The following is a 13921-nucleotide window of genomic DNA, read 5'->3' as shown; positions in this document are numbered from 1 at the left end:
TTCTCTTTGCTCTCAGCCTTTTTCTCTTGATTTTGCTTGTTTATTTCTCTTCCCACTCATTCCTTCATTCATGTATTGGGACTTAGCACAATTATTATTAATCATTTTTCCAAAATGTCTTATTTAATATCCATATGCCTCTTGTACTGTGATTTCCAAGACGGCAGAGTCTGGGTCTTTCTCACACATGCCTGGCACATAGTTGATTTTTGGCGAATATGTGAGTAGATGCACTTGCCCTCCCCTTCCTTTTCCCTTCCAGCCGGGCTGACTGCCCAGTCCCTGACTCCTGAGAACAAGCTGCAAACACTGAGAGCTGGGCTTTGAACCAATGACTGGGCCGTGGGCTGGCCTGCCTTGTGGCCTTAACTCCCTCCCTTCTGCCTTCTTTTCTTTTTCTTTTTCTTTTTTAGAGACAAGGCCTTGCTCTGTCATCCAAGCCTGTGTGGTGGCTTGATAATAGCTCACTGCAGCCTCGAACTCCTGAGCTTAGCCTCAGCCTCATGAATAGCCGGGACGGGGACTACAGCTGAGCACCACCATGCCTGGCTAATTTTTATTTTTTAATTAATTTAAATTATTATTATTTTGAGACAGAGTCTCGCTCTGTTGCCCAGGCTGGAGTGCAATCCGCTCACTGCAACCTCTGCCTCCTCGGTTCAAGCGATTCTCCTGCCTCAGCCTCCTGGGTGGCTGGGATTACAGGTGCGTGCCAACCGGCTACTTTTTGTATTTTTAGTAGAGATGGGGTTTCGCTATGTTGGCCAGGCTGGTCTCGAACTCCTGACTTCAGGTGATCCACTTGCCCCAGCCTCCCAAAGTGCTGAGATTATAGGTGTGAGCCACCATGCCCGGCCTCTATTATTTTCATTTATGCACATTCCCTTCCAGACTTGCTTGGTTTGTATGAGAAAAAAGAAATTAACATTTTCACAATCATGGTGCATCACATAATCATGTATTCCACTTTTAAAAATTCTGGAATATTTAGTTTCCCATGTCACTACCAAGTCTGTCAATATCATTTTAAATGGCTACACAACACCCCCTTGCATTTTTTGCTTTTTTTTCTTCTTTATAGAGGTGCTCGAGTTACCCCCCTGCATTTCTTGAGTATTGACTTTTATTAGTTTTTTGTTTCCCTCCCTGTATGATTTTACCCAAGCTCCTGGCATGGCAGGGCCATGCAAGTTCTCACCAATCCTTTCTTCTTCCAGACTGCACCTGGCTCTTTAAGCCTAACCTGTCCTCCCACCCCTGTGGGGACTCTCAGGTCCCTTTTAGTAAACAAGGACAGGCTCTGCCCCACCACCTCACAGAGGCACAGAAGCACTGTTCAAACACACATGCCCACGACATTGCCACCCACGGACTAGCAACAAAGACACTGGAGTCTTAAGTCCTCTTGGAGACGCAAGGTCTTCAAAGCTTGCCGGCAAATGTGGTAGTCGTGCTCTTTGCCAGGGCCTAGAGAAGGCACTTAGAAAATAACTGTGTAGAAGCAGCAGTGGGGAGGTGGGATGCAGTGACCCAGCAGGCATTTCTAACCCCACTTTGCTTCTAACACTTCAGCAGCTGCAATTTTTTTTTTTTCTTTTTAAGAGACAAGGTCTCTGGCTGGGTGCAGTGGCTCACGCTTTTAATCACAGCACTTTGGGAGGCCGAGGTGGGCATATCATGAGGTCAGGAGTTCGAGACCAGCCTGGCCAACAAGCCTGGCCAACATGGTGAAACCCCATCTCTACTACAAATACAAAAATTAGCCGGGCATGGTGGCATGTGCCTGTAATCCCAGCTACTCAGGTGGCTGAGGCAGCAGCATTGCTGGAACCCGGGAAGCGGAGGTTGTAGTGAGCTGAGATCGTGCCACTGCACTCCAGCCTGGGTGACAGAGCAAGACTCCGTCTCAAAAAAAAAAAAAAAAAAAAAAGGTCTCATTCGTTGCCCAGGCTGGAGTGCAGTGGCATGATTATAGCTCACTGCAGCCTCCAACTCCTGGGCTCAAGTGATCCTCCAGCCTCAGCCTCCTGAGTAGCTGGGACTACAGGTGTGCACCACCATACTCACCTTATTATTTTCTGTAGGGATCGGGTCTCACTCTGTTGCACAGGCTGGAGCAGCTGCCAATGTTAATTAAACCTTGGGATCTCTTCAGAGGATTTAATTGGCACCAAGTGGAAATATTTCATCCAGTCCAACTGGATCACTGTACAGATGGGAAAACTGAGGCCCTGAGAGGCGAGGCGGTAGGTGTAGGAACACCATTCTGGATAGCCCCTGAGCTGTTCTCAAAGCACCCCTGAAAGAGTGCTTTCGAGATCTGAAATGAGATAGTAGTAGTTCCTCAAGGGAGATGAAGTTTGACCTGGCACTATATTCTGAAAAATTTGAAAAACTGCCTCCTCCTCAAATCCTTTAAACCAGGATTTTCACATGAGGCCTGAACACCAGTCTAGGTGGGTGGGAGGTATAGAGACTAAGAGAAGGTGAGAGGGGCCGTGTGAACAGGAACGGGTAAGACCAGTAAATCCTGGGAACTCCCAACTCACCTGGCCTTGCTCCAGGGACAAGCACTGGACCTGAGGAGTTCAGGGAGGTCCCTGGCAAATGCCTCCAGGAGGAAACAGAGTCTTCCTGCTGCCCGTCAGGACGGCTGACCCTGGGCCTGATCTCAGCTAATTCAGCAGCTCAGGGGGAGGACACCATCCCCGTATCTGCTCTGCATCTCAAATAGACCAAGAGAGCTGGCAAGGCAGAGGGATTGCTATTGATTTTCACTTGTGTGGGCTGACCTGACAAAACCAATCCATCAAGTGCCTGTCTGCCTCTGCTTCAGACTCTCATCCTAAGCACGTGCAAATAAATTGCACCAGCATCCAGGGTGATTTGTCAAGGTCCAGCCAGGCATGGGCCCTGGCTTCCGCTGACAGGATGGGGCTCCAGGCTGGGCTGGGCTAGGGTCAGCCCAGTCAATGCCCCACTGTTGACTCGCCACTGACAACATGCATGGTGGCCTGGCAGCTGCTGCCACGCTAGGAACTGGTTGGCCCTGCCTGGGAAGGGGCTTTGAGGAACCAAGTCCCACTCACTTCGACAGGGCTGGGCAGTGACATTCTCACTTGTTTCTTCAGGTTTCTGTGTGAACTCTCGATTTGGGGGGATTTATTACAGTGCAGATGCAACCACGAGGTGCTGAGTTTGGGTGCTGCCTCTGCCACTGGCTGAATGTCCTCGTGCCCGTTGTGAGATGGAGATGACACCACCTACAGGGTCTATAGCCCTATAAAGGCCAGGGTCCAATTCCTGTTCTGCCACTTTCTAGCTGTGGCCGGGGCAGGTGCCTTCAGCCCTTGGTGCCTCATTTTCCTCACCTGCACTATGGGGCTGAAAATGGTCCCTACCTCCTACGGTGGAGCTGTCATAACTGAATGAGAAAATGGACCACAGGGGCTCCCCCCACCCAGCCCTTCATTCCACTAGCAAGGACTGGAGGCTCAGAGAAGGGGGTGACAGTCTGGGGTCACAGAGCATTGGGGGGGTTACAGGGGCCATAAGCAAGAGAGGCTGATGGAGACAGCACCTGACCATTCTGACTGACCATCCTGCCCTCCAACTGGTGGCCGTCCCTGAAGAATGAGACAGGGAATGTGGGTCATGGGCATACACGGATCTTTGTTTGAAAGGGTCAAAAATTTTATTAGCAGGCCTTTTTCTGTTTTTGAATATACAGGTTTCCTGCTGTTCAGGGTAAAGGGGAAGTGGTGTCTTGTGGCCCGAGGTTTGCGGCGCTTGCCTTGGGACTCCATGCCCGTCCCTTTCCCACCAGCACGGCTGGGGGAAGGTGCCTGCTTGCCGGCCCCATGGATTCTTCGGCTGTGGCATAAGGCACTGTGTGTTCTGCAGGAAGGCGCTCATGGCTGGCTGGTAGATGAGAGGCGGCCTTCTCAGGGGCTGCAAAGCTGAGGCTGTTGAGGGGTCGAGTTGAACTTGGGGACCCTGGTGAGGAGGCCCCAGGCGATGGGAGCGCAGCCTGGTGAATCTGGTGCCGCTGCCTCCCCGCTGGCCCTGCACCAGGCCTCAGGATGGGATCATGCCTTTGCTCCTCTTGCGGTCAGCCATCGTTCTCCGGTTGTGGTTGGCTCTTGTTGCCTTGTTGGCTTCCTTCTTCCTGCGTTCCTGGGTTGTCTCGCGGCTCTGCCCATGGCCCCGGGGGCTGCCGGCCACTGCTGTTGAGCTGTCATGCCGGTACCTGAGGGAGACACAACCCATCCCACGAGAATCTGTCAGCCGGAAGAGGCTCTGGCAGGGAGAGCGCACAGCCTGCCTTGGTGTTCACTGGGAAAGGACACACAGACTGGGCTGGGTCACCCATGTCCCAACTTCAGATGGAAGGAGAGATGGAGCCCGGCAGGGGCAGGGCCCTGGGGCTCTGACCAGCCCCGAGCCTGGTGTTTTCTCTCGGCCTTGCTTCCAGGTGCCCCCATCGCTATGTGTAGCGGAGGCACAGCTAGAGGGCTGACGCAGCGCACAGGAGACGGGGCGGGCTTTGGGGGGGGTCTCCTCCTTTCTCAGTCTGGGGCCACATGCTGCAGCTGAGACATTACTCCTGTTCTCCACCCTAGGGCTTTGCTTGGCAGCCTCCAAAGACCAAGAGCACTCACAGATGCGACCTAGGGCCCTTTCAGACCATCTCAACCACCGGGATTTGCCAGAGCTCTGCACTCGGGGTTGGGATGGATGAGAAGTCAGGGTTGCTCTGCTCCCTGCTCAACAACCTTGTGTGGCTCCCCACTGCCCTCAAAATGAAATCCAGATGCCTTCCCTGTGGCCAGGCCTCCTGCACCCAGTAGACAGTGCTGCATGAAGCCTAGGGCCACGATCGGGGAGTGGGCTTTTACTCCTGGCTTGGCCTTAGGTGGAGGCAGATCCTTGGCCCCTCTGAATATTTCCTCACTGGGAAGATGCGGGGCCTGGATGAGGAGTCTCTGGGTACTGATCTCAGTTCCCCTCAAAGATCCCTCTCCTGACCATGCCTGCTTTCTTTTCTGCCCTCATATGACAAACTCTTCTGAGCCCTTTTCACCCTTAGGGGCCCAGCTCAAGTGCTCCTCACTTCCATACCTCTATCAGCCGGAAAGGATGTGTGTCTGTCTGAGCTCTCTCACATTTACACTCTGCCTGACATCAGCTAGCCCTGGACGCATTGGGTGATAAATCCCCTCCTGTGTTCACCAAATAATGGTTATGAGTGGGGACCCTGGAGCTGAGCCATCTGGGCTCCATCTTTGCTCCGTCACGTACTAGCTGTGTGACCTCTGGCTGGTTACCTAACGTCTCTGGGCCTGAGTTTTTTCATCTGTCAAATGAGGATAGTGATAATGGTAGCTACTTCACAGGGTTGTCGTGAGAACTAAATACACATGGAGCACTTAGGGTGTACGTGTGGGTTTCCTGGGTGGCTGGTTGGGCCCTCCCCAGATGCTGGGAGGGGTCCCCCTAGAAGCAGCCCCTTGAATGCTCACCCCTTCTTGGCGAGAAAGGCCATGCGCCTGGCTTCTGCTTTCTCTCTCAGCACTGCAGGGTCCTGCACGAAATGGTCAGGCTGTGGAAGGGAGACGAGACCAAATCTGGAGTCAGGAGCTGCCGCATTTTCCTAAGCGGCAGTGAGGCCCTGCTCAAGTGAATCTTGTCGATGCCTCCATGTCATGTGTGGGGGGAAGCTGCAGCCTGGCAGAGCAATGCCCAGGAATGGAGCGGGATTACTGTGGTCTGAGGTTTCCATTAGGAGCCCCCTGCCCCACCTCTTCCCTGAGCAGGTGGCAGCTGAAGGGACTGAGGCTTCCTGGACAGGCTGGTAGAGTGGATAGACCATAGTTATGGCAAAACAATGACAAATGGGAGTGTCGGGGAGGCCAGGATGGCCACAATGAGAGGCCATGAAGGGCCCTGAAGGCTGTGGGAGCCACCCCTGGGAGCTGAGTGGTCCTGGGAGCTGCAGGCCTAGGCCTCACTCTGGCACCACCAGCAGCATGTGTGAGAGTGCCCACTCTCAAGGACAGCCTTCTGTGCCAATAGTGCAAGGAAAAACCGGGACCTAGGAACCACAGACAGGCTTTGGTGGCCAGTAGCTTTAAAAAGGAAAAAAAAAAAAGGCCAGGCACTGTAGTTTACATCTGTAATCCCAGCACTTTGGGAGGTCTAGGTGGGAAGATCACTTGAGTCCAGGAGTTTGAGACCAGCCTGGGCAACACTGGGAGATCCCATCTCTACAAAAACATATAAAAACTAGCCAGGCGTGGTAGTGTGAGCCCATAATCCCAGCTACTTGGGAAGCTGAGGTGGGAGGATTGCTTGGGCCTGGAAGTTTGAGGCTGTAATGAGCCATGACTATACCACTGCACCCCAGCCTGGGTGACAAAGCAAGACTGTCTCTACAAACAACAAGAAGGCTGGGCATGGTGGCTCACGCCTGTAATCCCAGCACTTTGGGAGGCCGAGGCGGGTGGATCACCTGAGGTCAGGAGTTGGAGACCAGCTTGGCCAACATGGTGAAATCCCATCTCTATTGAAAATACAAAAAATTAGCCAGGTGTGGTGGCGAGCTCCTGTAATCCCAGCTCCTTGGGAGCCTGAAGCAGGAGAATCACTTGAATCTGGGAGGCGGAGGTTGCAGTGAGCCAAGATCGCGCCATTGCACTCCTGCCTGGAGGACAGAAGTGGGACTCCATCTCCAAAACAACAACAAAACACACACACACAAAACTGGTAGGTTTTACATAAAAATCTGGGCTGACCCCTTGCCTGAGAAGCAGAGAGATCTGTGGAAACCCTGAGTCTGTGCTTCCACCGAGGAGCCCCTGAGGCAGGGCATGTGCTTCCCGCTGCTCAGCGCAGTCCCCACCAGGCCCCGCTACTCATTGCCGTTGGTGACCCGGCCCCAGAAACATCTGAATTTGTCACCCTGGTGTGGGGCATGATCCCAGATTGCTGCCCCGTCACCTGAGTAGTACCGCTTTTATCTATTCTATATGTTGAGGTTCCAGTTAAGATTTCATTCAAATAAAAAGTTTAGCTGCTAAAAAGTAGAATTTTCTAACCTACTGATCCAGATGACCTCCCAGGGCCCTTGGGCTCTAACTCCTCTCTGATTTTAAGAATTGCCATCCTGGGCAGGGTGCTGGTAACTGCCCTTCTCCTGACCTCCAGGTTCCTGGGCCTAATAATGAAGCTGGCAGCTCAGAGGCCCTGCCTTTAATCTGTCCCCTGGGTCCTCACTAGTGGGCAGCAGAAGTGAGTTCTAAGCCAGCAGCTCTCCAAGCAGACAACCTGGGCTCAACGTGACTCCTCCTGTCCCTGCCAGTGACGCTGGGGCTGCCTCACGGCCAGATGTAGGGAGGGGTGAGGGGCACTTCTGATTCACCCTTCAGAACTGCACTTTCCCCTTCATCTGCCACCTGCCAGGGAGGTACCTTGGGAGCCTCGTCAGCCTCCTCTTCCTCATCGTCGTCGTCATCCTCCTGCCCTTCTCTAGGCACTTTGGTTCTCAGCACCTGAGGGATGGTGAATGGCCTGAGGGTGTGGAGAGAAATGAGATCAAAGACAAGGTTCAACCAGGAGCAAGAGCCACAAGGAGGAGGGAACCTGGCTGGGTGAGGGGGGCTGCCAGGAGGGCTCAGGAGGCTGAGAAAAACCAAAGGGGTTTCAAGCCAGCTTTGCTCCAGCCCCTGGATTCTCTGAGGTTAACAGAATTTGAGGTGGGAGTTCAGGGGGAGGCTGAGATGGGGCCGGGAGGGTCTCCAGTTCTCTCTCTAGTCAGGACAGCTCTGCTTTGTATTGGGGAAATCGCTGTAACATTCCACCTGAAAACGTTTTATTCAATTAAGAAGAAAAACGGACTGCACGCGGTGGCTCACGCCTGTAATGCCCACACTTTGGGAGGTTGAGGTGGAAGGACTGCTTGAGCCCAGGAAGTGAGACTAGTCTGGGCAACATAGTGAGAACCCCACCTCTGCAAAAAAGAGAAGAGCTAGCAGGGTGTGGAGGTGCATGGCGGGGTGTGGTGGGGTGTGGCAGTGCGCACCACACCTGTAGTCCCAGCTACTCAGGAGGCTGAGGTGGGACGATCACTTGTAGTCCAGGAGACCAAGGCTGCAGTCAGCCATGATTCCATCACTGCACTCCAGCCTGGGCGACAGAGAGAAACTCTGTCTCACAATAGAAAAATGCAAAGCTACTGCATGACACCGAATAAATGTTGCCCCATTTAGGGTGGGCTGGGGGGTGGAGGAGCACTGGATTAGGAGTCAGGAGGACTGGGTTTGGGCCCTGGATCTGCCACATCTGTGTAAACAAGTGGGTGAGGGAGACCCACGGGCCTGCGAGCTGCTCTGCCCTGGAATGCCACCCCCTCTATGGCCTCACCTGCGGCTGATGAGCTCGTCGTCTGAGTCTGCATCATTGGCGCCCACCTGGTTGCCGTCGTATGTGTCATCGTACTCATCCTCGTAGTAGACACTGTGGTAGGGTAGGCTCTCGCCTGGCTGCAGTGGCACCTGCAATGACATAAGCATGGGTTTGGGGGGCTCAGGGGCTGGCCCGGTCTCCCCGGCCCCGCAGAGACCTGGCCTTGGTAGGCTACCTCCTCCACCACCACGCTGTACTGCTCGTAGCGCTGCCGCTGTGCCGCCACTGCACGCTTGTCGTTCAGCAAACTCCGCGTGTTTTCCTCCTTCCCGGTGCTGAGAAGGAACAGCAGAAAGAGAGGAAGGAAAACCATCAGGCTTGGAAGGTCACAGGGTACGGAGGGTCCATAGACCACAGGCTTAACTGCTCCAGCCCTCAGACTGTCACAGAGACAAATGAAATCAAGCCTTGGTGAGGGTGTGGGAAGGTGGGACTCTCACTGCTGCTGGTGCCCATAAGGATGGCTCCAGTCACTTTAGAGGGCATCCCAAGAGCCATTGTTTTTTCTTTGTTTTTTGTTTTTTTGAGAGGAAGTCTTGCTCTGTTGCCTAGGCTGAAGTGCAGTGGCACAATCTCGGCTCACTGCAACCTCCGCCTCCCAGGTTCAAGCAATTCTTCTGTCTCAGCCTCCCGTATAGCTGGGACTACACACCCAGTTAATTTTTGCATTTTTATTAGAGATGGGGTTTCACCATGTTGGCCTGGTTGGCCTCAAACTCCTGACCGCAAGTGATCCCCCCACCTCAGCCTCCCAAAGTGCTGGGATTACAGGTGTGAGCCACTGTGCCAGGCCAAGAGCCACTGTTCAAAGGTAAAATGGGGCCAGATGCAGTGGCTCACTCCTGTAATCCCAACACTTTGGGAGGCCGAGGCGGGTGGATCATGAGGTCAGAAGTTCAAGACCAGCCTGGCCAAGACAGTGAAACCCTGTCTCTACTAAAAATACAAAAATTAGCGGGGCATAGTGGTGGGTGCCTGTAATCCCAGCTACACAGGAGGCTGAGGCAGGAGAATCGCTTGAATCTGCGAGGCAGAGGTTGCAGTGAGCCGAGATCATGCCACTGCACTCCAGCCTGGGCGACAGAGCGAGACTCCGTCTCAAAAAAAAAAAATAAATAAAAGTAAAATGTGCTCACCTTTCAACCAGGATATTCCCTGTCAAGGCATGGACCCTAAAGAAACACTGACTGTGTGTACAGAGGTGTGATTAGGGATTTTCTTTTCAGCATTGTTTGCAACAGTGAAAAATGGAAAGCAACTAATGTCCATCATGAGTGAAAGAGCCAAATGAACTGTGCCACATCTAAATTACAGATCGCTGTGTGGCAGTTAAGAAAGACATTGATCTATTTGTACTAACTCGGAAAGAATTCTCACTTATTCCCAAGGAAAAAAAGCAAGCTACAGAAAAATGCATACAGTATGATCCCAAAAGCAAACCACACTAACTCTGTTTCTATGGCCACACACCTATGCATGTCAATGCAGAGAGAAGGCTAGTAAGCCCCTCACCAAATGACAGTGGTTACTGCTTGGAAGCACTTGGAGTTGTTTAAATCTTTTTTTTTGTTACAGGCTACAGTGCAATGATATGATCTTGGCTCATTGCAACTTCCGCCTCCTGAGCTCAAGCGATTCTCGTGCCTCAAGCTCCTGAGTAGTTGGGAGTACAGGCGCGTGCCACCATGCCTGGCTAATTTTTGTATTTTTTTATAGAGATGGAATATCTGCCATGTTGGCCAGGCTGGTCTGGAACTCCTGGCCTCAAGTGATCCGCTTGCCTCAACCTCCCAAAGTGCTAGGATTACAGGAATGAGCCACCGCGCCCGGCCTAATTTTTAAATTTTTTTGTAGAGACAGGGTCTCACTATATTGCTCAGGCTGGGCTTGAACTCCTGGGCTCAAGTGATCCTCTGCTTCAGCCTTCCAAAGTGCTAGGATTACAGGTGTGAGCTACTGTGCCCAGACTGGATCACTTAAACAAAAATTTTTTTCATTTTAAAATTTTTACTTGTTTATTGTTTTTTCAAAAATGACCTTTCCTTGCCAACAAACAAAAATTTAAGAAGCAGCAAGGCCACATGTGGCTTTCTGACTGAGCTCAAGGGAGCCCTAGGGACCTTTGGGATGTAAGAAAAGGTGGGAGGCTCAGTCCTCTTCCTATCACCCCCACCTCACCACAGCAGCCTTCTGTCTCTTCCACAGCTCAAGTTTCCATGTAAAATTTCACTGGAAGAAAATGTTTGGAAGCCCAACTCCGGTCATGTTACACGTGAGGAAACCTGGGGCCGGACGCGGTGGCTCATGCCTATAATCCCAGCACTTTGGGAGGCCGAGGTGGGCGGATCGCGAGGTCAGGAGATCAAGACCATCCTGGCGAACACAGTGAAACCCCGTCTCTACTAAAAAATACAAAAAATTAGCTGGGCGTGGTGGTGGACACCTGTGGTCCCAGCTACTCGGGAGGCTGAGGCAGGAGAATGGTGGCACCCAGTGAACCCAGGAGGCGGAGCTTGCAGTGAGCCGAGATTGTGCCACTGCACTCCAGCCTGGGAGACAGAGCTAGACTCCGTCTCAGAACAAAACAAAACAAACAAAAAGGTGAGGAAACTCGGGTGCACTGGGTTGGGGAAGGGACATGTTTGGGTCACAAGTGAGCTGAGCTCGGCAGAGACTGAGGCTTCTTAACTTGTGGCTTTGCAAACCTGTGAAAAAACCTGGCTTGTCAGAAACATACCCAGGCCTGTGGAATGTAGCTTCTAGCCCTGCAGGGGAAAATCAATATGAGATGCCAGGCAAGAAAATCCAGCTTAGCTGTGAAATCGGGTCTCTGGAATGTATCAAGGGTAAGATAATAAAAAAAAAAGAAAAGACACAAAGCCAAACACAGCTTCCATAAAAATCTTCTATTAACTGGCTTTTGGTGCAGGGAAAGGCAGGCGTCTGAGTCCGTCTCAGTCTGTCGGGCTGTCTGCCTGGCAGCCAGGGCAGGTCAGGACTGCAGCCTTCAGCGTGGTGGACAACGGTTTGCCTCCCTTCACGTCTTTTTTTTTTTTTTTTTTTTTTTTCTGAGACAGAGTCTCACTCTGTTGCCAAGGCTGGAGTGCAGTGGCGTGATCTCAGCTCACTGCAACCTCTGCCAACCAGGTTCAAGCAATTCTCCTGCCTTAGCCTCCCAAGTAGCTGGGACTACAGGTGTGTGCCACCAAGCTCGGCTAATATTTTGTGTTTTTTTTTTTTTTTCAGTAGTCTTTATTAAGGACCTGCTCTGTGCCAGGCAAGGTATGAGGCTGAGTTGGGGAGAGATTCAGAAATGAAGAAAATATAGCTCTGCCCTCATGAACTCAGTGTAGTGGGGATGACAGACCAATCAACACAAAATGTGCTGAACAGAGGCCCTGGAAACAAAAGGAATGAACTTGGTTCAGGAGGACTGCCGGGGCATCTGTAGGAAGGGGTAATGGAGGTTCCACGGTAGGAGGCTACTTGACTGGACCAGGAGCCCCAGGGTATGGCAGGAGGGATGGTGCACTTGATTTAGACCAGGGAGAAATCTCAGTTCAAAGAAATCTTTCACATCCACCAGGGAAGAGGCCTGTGACTGTGACCTTGGCCCTGTACCTGGCTTTCTTCGCTAAGTTGAAAAAGAGGTAGAGAGGAAGAAAAAGGAGCCCAGGCTTGTTCAGGCGGTAGGTGCCACTGGTAGGAGCACATCCATGCATTTGACACATATTTCCTAAGGGCCTAATAGCTTCCAGGACCTGCGCTGGGCCATGAGACTGAGGAAGAATGAGAGGCGTCACCATCCTTTCTGCTACACCTTCGGCTTCTGGTCCATCCCGTCCCTGGTTCTGTGCAGTGGGGCAGTTCTTCCATGCTATGTGGCCTCTGGTTATGTGGCTTCCTGGCAGGGCCAGGCAGAGAAGCATGGCAAGCTCCACCCACCCAGCTGTGCCCTGGAAGAAGACACACGTAGGGACAGTGAAACCCAGGCACCCGGGCAGCCTGTCCAGGGAGGTGTAACCTTGGCCCCAGACATCATTTGGAGCCAGGAAGGAAAAAGAAAAATCAGGATCAAAGTCAGCTGGGAGAAGATGCATTAGAGGCCAGAACTTCAGTCAAGCCTGGAAACACAGGCAATGGTGGCTGCAGAGACCCGCTGGAGCAGGTAGCTTCCTCAGCCTCCAAGTTGGAAGCAAGCCCAGGGAACATGCGGGTTCCCCTGAAACCTCACCACCTTTCCCTTCCTCATCTACTCAAGCCTGTCCTTCAAGGCCCAATTCAAACTGGTCCTTAGCAGGGTGACCCCTGCCTTTGAACTTCTAAAGAGCCTGCAGAAGCAACAGACTCCTTTTCCAGGTGAAGAATCAGGGGATCCAGAGAGGCAGAGCAACCCTCTTAAGGTCACACAGCTACTAAGAGCAGAGCCAGGGCCAGGCATAGGTCTCCTGCTTCAGGTCTGCTTTGCCACTTCCTGGGCTGTGTGACCACAGGCAAGTCCCTCATCCTCGCTAAGTCTCAGTTCCTTCTCTCGGCGCCCACTTCCCAGGGCTGATGTGAGAAAGAAATAAGATGACATGTAGAAGTAGATCCAGCACCTTCTGGGCTCAACAAAGTGAATCCTGTTTCTTTTACTACAGGACTTTTCAGAGCCTTAATGTGCTCTGTGACTCCCCAAAAGGCAGACCAAGGGCACAGACATTTAAAAAAAATTTAAATTATTTTTTGAGACGGGGTTTCACTCTTGTTGCCCAAGCTGGAGTGCAATGGCCCGATCTCGGCTCACCACAACCTCCGCCTCCCAGGTTCAAGCGATTCTCCTGCCTCAGCCTCCCAAGTAGCTGGGATTACAGACACCTGCCACCACACCCGGCTAATTTTTTGTATTTTTAGTAGAGATGGGGTTTCACCATGTTGGCCAGGCTGGTTTTGAACTCCTGACCTCAGCTGATTCCCCCATCTCGGCCTCCCAAAGTGCAGGGATTACAGGCATGAGTCACCATGCCCGGCCGGCACATTTTTAGAACACATATTATCTTCCAGGGCACCATGGAATTGTCCAAAGGCATTAGGGGACCCTGCCTCTTGCCCACTGACTCCTTCACTGGCTGTGATATACCTGTAGCACATGTATTGATGTCTGCACAATAGCCATGCTGCACCTCACCTATTCTCCAAACAGACCCTACATTTTCTTTAGGTCTTTCTACCTTTCCATTGGACCCTGGAGCTACAGGCCTGGACTCTGTGACTTAGTTTTCCTGATGAGATATGAGGGGTATTGGAGACTTCTGGGAAAGGTACCCTAGTCTCTAGGAGAGACACAGGAAGACCTGGTCTGGACTATCTCCTGGCACTGTCATGTCTGGAAGCCATAGTAGAAACAGCTCCTGCTGCAGCCCCCACTGCAGCCTCAAAGGAAGTAGCCTGACCACGAAGTGAGGCCCCAAGAGACAGA

The 13921-nt window shown here is 52.2% G+C and overlaps 1 protein-coding gene across 50 annotated transcripts in view; it reads right to left on the bottom strand.

The window, feature by feature from the left end:
• Positions 1–3671: 3671 nt before the first annotated feature.
• The window catches only part of ASCC2 (activating signal cointegrator 1 complex subunit 2), a 51572-nt gene continuing 41322 nt past the window's right edge, over positions 3672–13921 (bottom strand). For 30 of the 50 annotated variants that reach the window (XM_077950172.1, XM_077950196.1, XM_077950168.1 and 27 more), the window contains 5 exons: positions 8639–8738; positions 8422–8552; positions 7470–7569; positions 5523–5602; positions 3672–4249 (listed from right to left, as the gene is read on the bottom strand). In XM_077950172.1, coding sequence (XP_077806298.1) covers positions 4078–4249; positions 5523–5602; positions 7470–7569; positions 8422–8552; positions 8639–8738 — 583 coding nt within the window. In that variant the 3' untranslated portion in view covers positions 3672–4077. Of the gene's footprint in view, positions 4281–5469; positions 5603–7454; positions 7570–8421; positions 8553–8635; positions 8739–13921 lie in introns of all 50 variants that reach the window. The other 20 variants (XM_077950192.1, XM_077950167.1, XM_077950176.1 and 17 more) reach the window with 4 other exon arrangements.

Source organism: Macaca mulatta, chromosome 10 (genome assembly GCF_049350105.2).
Source record: "Macaca mulatta isolate MMU2019108-1 chromosome 10, T2T-MMU8v2.0, whole genome shotgun sequence".
NCBI lineage: Eukaryota > Metazoa > Chordata > Mammalia > Primates > Cercopithecidae > Macaca > Macaca mulatta.
Note: the sequence above shows the minus strand (reverse complement) of the source record. Positions and strands in the feature narration are given on the sequence as shown.